Below are 5,041 nucleotides of genomic sequence, written 5' to 3'. Positions count from 1 at the left end.
AAACGTACGCCATCCACTTTAATATCATTTAATACTGTGAGCATTTTATTAATGTTTATTGTCGATATACTAAGTATGTTTTATGCTATTTTAATGTTTTATGGTTTTATGTGAAATCGGCATATTTTGCCGTCTTATGTAAGCCGCCCAGAGCCTGTTTACAGGGTGGGCGGGGTATAAATACGAGTATAAATAAATAAATAAATAAACAAACTGAATGGGATAGCCCGGGATAGCCCGATCTCATCGGATCTCAGAAGCTAAGCAAGGCCGGCCCTGGCTAGTACTTGGGTGTAGAAAAAGCCCAGCAGGAACTCATTAGCATAATAGGCCACACCCAACAGCAGAAACTCATTAGCATATTAGGCCACACCCCCGACAGCACCGCTCATTAGCACATTAGGCCGCACCCCCACGTTACCAGAGGTGTGGTCATCCAGCCACACCCACCTTTTGCTTCTTATTCTGTTTACCTTGTTTGTTGTCAAAACCCAGGGCCTTTTTTATGGAGCAGGGACTCCTTTGCATGTTAGGCCACACACCCCTAATGTAGCCTATCCTAATGAGTTCCTGCTGTTGGGTGTGGCCTGTTATGCTAATGAGTTCCTGCTGGGCGTGGCCAACTTGAGAGTGGGAGACTTCCAAGGAATACCAGGGCAGTGACACAGAGGCAGGCAAGGGCCAGCCACCTCTGAACGCCTCTTGCCTTGAAAACCCCACCAGGGCCACCATACATCAGCTGTGACTTGACATCAGGCAAACGTTGATGGAGGCACCTGTTGAGTTCAGCATTCCCCTTTTTACCGTGGCTTAACCAGATGTTTTTGAGAAACCAACAATCATCCCACGCAAAGGGCACAGCTGCCCCCATTATGAACCCCAAGCAAGCGGCTTTCCGATATGCACAGCCTTTGCCTATGGAAGTCACCCTCCGGCCTTTGACCGCCCACTCCTTCTCCGTTACACCCTCGAATCCTCCCCAAGAGTCTAAGAAACTCACTCTAGCAACCATCAGGGCACGTTTTACTTGACCGACATGTATATGCAGAGAAGGAAATAATACCAAAGAATGCGTGACACGGAAGACATCGTTTCTAGGGACAGATCTTGGTTTCCAAAATACAAAGCAGAGCAATAGAAAGGGCAGGGGTGGCCATTAGGGAGGGTTGGCCCACAACCCACTTAGAATCATAGAATCATTGAGTCAGAAGGGACCTCCAGGGTCATCTAGTCCAGACCACTGCACAATGCAGGAAATTCACAAATACAAATACCTCTCCCCCACACACACACCCCGGTGACCCCTGTTCCGTGCCCAGAAGATGACAAAAAAAAACCCCAAGATCTCCAGCTAAACTGGCCTGGAGAAAAATTGCTTCCTGACCCCCAAAGTGGCGATCGGCATTTCCCTGCGTGTGCAAGAAAGGGCCACGAGAACTAAGCAATGAGGCAACCCTTCCTGCCCTCCCTTCTCGTGATCTGCCCAAGTTCACAGAATCGGCATTGCTGACAGATGGCCATCTGGCCTCTGTTGGAAAACCTCCAAAGAAGGAGAGCCCACCACCTCCCGAGGAAGCCTGTTCCAGTAGGGAACCACTCTAACTGTCAGGCAGTTCTTCCTCATGTTTAGCCAAAAACTCTTTTTGATTTAATTTCAACCTGTTGGATCTGGATCCGACCTTCCTGCAGAAGCTTTGCAACCCACTTTTAAATCCCAACCCAAAGGCTGGGAAACACTCTTTAGATTTAATATGTCGTCAAAGTCTTTCATAGCCGAAGTTCATTACAGCCCGGAAAATCTACAACTAATCTTTAGATTATCTCCACCTACCCATGGGAACTGCCTTGCAGGATCACACCTAAGTTTGGTGATTCCACAGTGTACTCAGGGATTGGGCGATTCAGAAATAATAATAATAATAATAATAATAATGATGATGATGATGATGATGATGATGATGATGAGGCGAGAACAACTATTTATGCCAGGGGTGTCAAACATGCGGCCCAGGGGCCAGATGAGGGCCCCGGAGGGCTTCTATCAGGCCCGCAGTGGAACTGGCTGTCTTCTGCTTCTTCTTCCAGTTCTGCTGCTGCTGCGTCATTGTAGGTTTGCAGCTTACAGATACACACAGCTGAACAGCATACTATTATTATTATTATTATTATTATTCAGCCAGCTTTCTTAACCAACCATTGCTCCACACACCTTTGGGCATCTCTCTGTAACAAGATGGGCTAGAAACTTGCTCCTTTAAAAAATAATAATAATAAAGAATATAACCTCTGATTCTCAGAGAGTTGACTCCTGTGCCTCGTCTGCATTCTGAAAGATTTGTTTGCCCTCCTACAATATGACAATGATGCTCAAAATCCTGAGCCATGCCTGTTTTTTTAGTAGTAGTAGTAGGAGCAGGAGGAGGTGGTGGAGGTGGTTAGCGGTAACTAGGACCAGGGCGTTCTCCCTGGCGGTGCCAACGCTGAGGAACGAGCTCCCTCAGGAGTTCAGAGCCCTACGGGACCTCCAGCAGTTCTGTAGAGCAGAGCTATTCCGCCAAGCGTTTCAATAAGAACTGACTATGCCGGTAGTGTCGCACTAGCACTTTATCACAGGATGTATTCACTGGGATTTTATGGTACTGTATTTATATGTGTTGCTGTGGTGGCTCAAGTGGTTAAGATGCTGAACTGCAGGCTGTGGAAGGTCAGTAGTTCAGCAGTTCGTGACCCGGGTGCCGCATGATGGAGTGAGCTCCCGTCTCTAGTTCCAGCTCCTGCCAACCTAGCAGTTCGAAAGCAAGAGATTGCAAGTAGATAAATAGGTACCACTTCGGTGGGAAGGGAACAGCGTTCCGTGCGCCTTGGTGTTTAGTCATGCCGGCCACATGACCACGGAAACGTCTTCGGACAGCGCTGGCTCTTCGGCTTTGAAACGGAGATGAGCACCGCAACCCTAGAGTCGGACTCGACTGGCTTTCGAGCAAGGGAACCTTTACCTTTACCTATTTATATGTGTAATTGTTGGTTTTAACTGTATGTTGGTTTTAAATGGTTTGTAAGCCACTCTGAGCCGCTTTGGCGGGAGAGCGGGGTAGAAATTTAACAAATAGATAAAATAAAGAAGAAGAGGAGGAGGAGGAGATTAGATTTATACCCCACCCTTCACTCGGCGTCTCAGAGCAGCTTACAAACTCCTTTCCCTTCCCCTCCCCACAACAGACAGCCTGTGAGGCAGGTGGGGCTGAGAGAGTTCTTTCCAGATAGAACAGCTCTGACAGAACTATGGCTTGCCCAAGGTCACCCAGCAGGTGCAAGTGGAGGAGTGGGGAATCAAACCCGGTTCTCCCAGATTAGAGTCCGCGAAACTTAACCACTACACCAAACTGGCTTGGAAGGTCTTCTCAGTGGGTCTGGCCAGTGGCTGCGCAGTCACCATTTGGGATTACACAGAAGCTACAATTTATTTATTTTTCTCTCTGCAAGGCAGTCTCAGTGCGGCTTACAAAAACTATAAAACAACAGGAAATTCATAAAAGCACAGCAGTATAATCGCAAACATAACAAGATATAAAGTGCTAGTACAGCTAATAGTACAATGGCGAACATCAGCAGCATTCCCAGTATGCAGTCAGCTAGAAGTCATAGTCTGGGTTGTGGCAGGCTGTTAATGGTGGTATTAATGTTGATACTGATGTTAATCTTGGGGCCAGGGCCCCCCTTTATGTAGTGCGGCTCCCTAATCGAAGGCCTGGTGGAAGAGCTCCATCTTACAGGCCCTGCGGAACTGTAAAAGGTCCCGCAGGGCCCTGATGTCCTCCGGGAGTTCATTCCACCAGTATGGAGCTGCCACTGAGAAGGCCCTGGCCCTTGCCACAGCCAGCCTGGCTTCTCTGGGGCCCGGAAGGGCCAGATGGTTTTGGGACCCCAATCATAATGCTCTCTGGGGAATATGTGGGGGGGGGGGAATGATGAACGTGAACTCCAAGGGTCATCTAGTCCAACCCCCTGCACAATGTGGGAAATTCACAACTCCCCCCACTCTATGCCCAGATGAAGGGAAGAAACTTTCACGATCTCCGGGCCAACCTGGCCTGGAGAAGGATTGCTTCCTGACCCCAAAGTGGCAACTGGCACTACCCTGGGCATACAAGAAAGGGCCGCAAGAGCTGAGCACTGGCTCGTCCCTTCCCTCCGTCCCTCTCACGCTCTGCCTAAATTCACGGAACCAGCACGGCTGTCGGAGGTCCATCTTGCCTCTGCTTCAACGCCTCCAAAGGAGGAGAGCCCCCCACCTCCCAAGGAAGCCTGCTCCACCGGGGAACCGCCCCAACTGCCAGAAAGTTCTTCCCATGACTTACGGGTCATTTGATTTTGGGATCAGGGTCCCCAGCTCCTTGATTCGGTCATTGATGTTGAATCGCCGCCGACGCTCAACTGCAAAAGGGGGAGGAAAGAAAGAGAATCTTCGATCTCCCTGGGGAGGGGTAAGCAGAATGGCCTGTCTCGATTAAAGTCAGTTCTGTCGCACTCTCTCCTTAAACGTCTCAGCAACCCCATCTCATGTGATCTCAGAACGGCGCTAGAGGGTGGGGCAGATGGAGAAAGAAGGCCGGCTTGGGGAGCTTCATGGCCATGCAGGGAATCCCATCTGCCTGCCACCCACCCACCCACCCAGGGGCAAACATCTGAAAATAGATGCTGTTTAAGTTAGTTAAAGGGATATGCTTGTTTGACAAGGTTGGGATACCAAAATACAGTCGGTTTCAAACAAACAGAAGTGGTTTTTAACGAAGGGAACGATGTTAACGACGTGCTCAGGAATGGAAAAACTGTAAAGGCAAAGGTTCCCTTGCTTGAAAGCCAGTCGAGTCCGACTCTAGGGTTGCGGTGCTCATCTCCGTTTCAAAGCCGAAGAGCCAGCGCTGTCCGAAGACGTTTCCGTGGTCATGTGGCCGGCATGACTAAACACCAAGGCGCACGGAACGCTGTTACCTTCCCACCAAAGTGGTACCTATTTATCTACTTGCAATTTCTTGCTTTC

General features: G+C 49.2%; 1 protein-coding gene across 1 annotated transcript in view; it reads right to left on the bottom strand.

The window, feature by feature from the left end:
• Window positions 1-4,434, bottom strand: part of LOC107124891 (transcription factor E3-like) — a gene marked incomplete at its 5' end in the record, with an annotated part of 6,633 nt that extends 2,199 nt beyond the window's left edge. Inside the window, one exon of the mRNA XM_015428393.1 lies at window positions 4,359-4,434. Within this exon, the coding sequence (XP_015283879.1) occupies window positions 4,359-4,434 (76 nt within the window). The remainder of the gene's footprint in view (window positions 1-4,358) is intronic.
• Between the last annotated feature and the right edge of the window lie 607 nt (window positions 4,435-5,041).

The sequence above is a fragment of the Gekko japonicus genome, unplaced genomic scaffold, assembly GCF_001447785.1.
Source record: "Gekko japonicus isolate JY-2015 unplaced genomic scaffold, Gekko_japonicus_V1.1 scaffold6819, whole genome shotgun sequence".
In the NCBI taxonomy this organism is placed as follows: Eukaryota; Metazoa; Chordata; class Lepidosauria; order Squamata; family Gekkonidae; genus Gekko; species Gekko japonicus.
The sequence above is the reverse complement of the archived record's forward strand: the minus strand, read 5'-3'. Positions and strand labels throughout refer to the sequence as shown.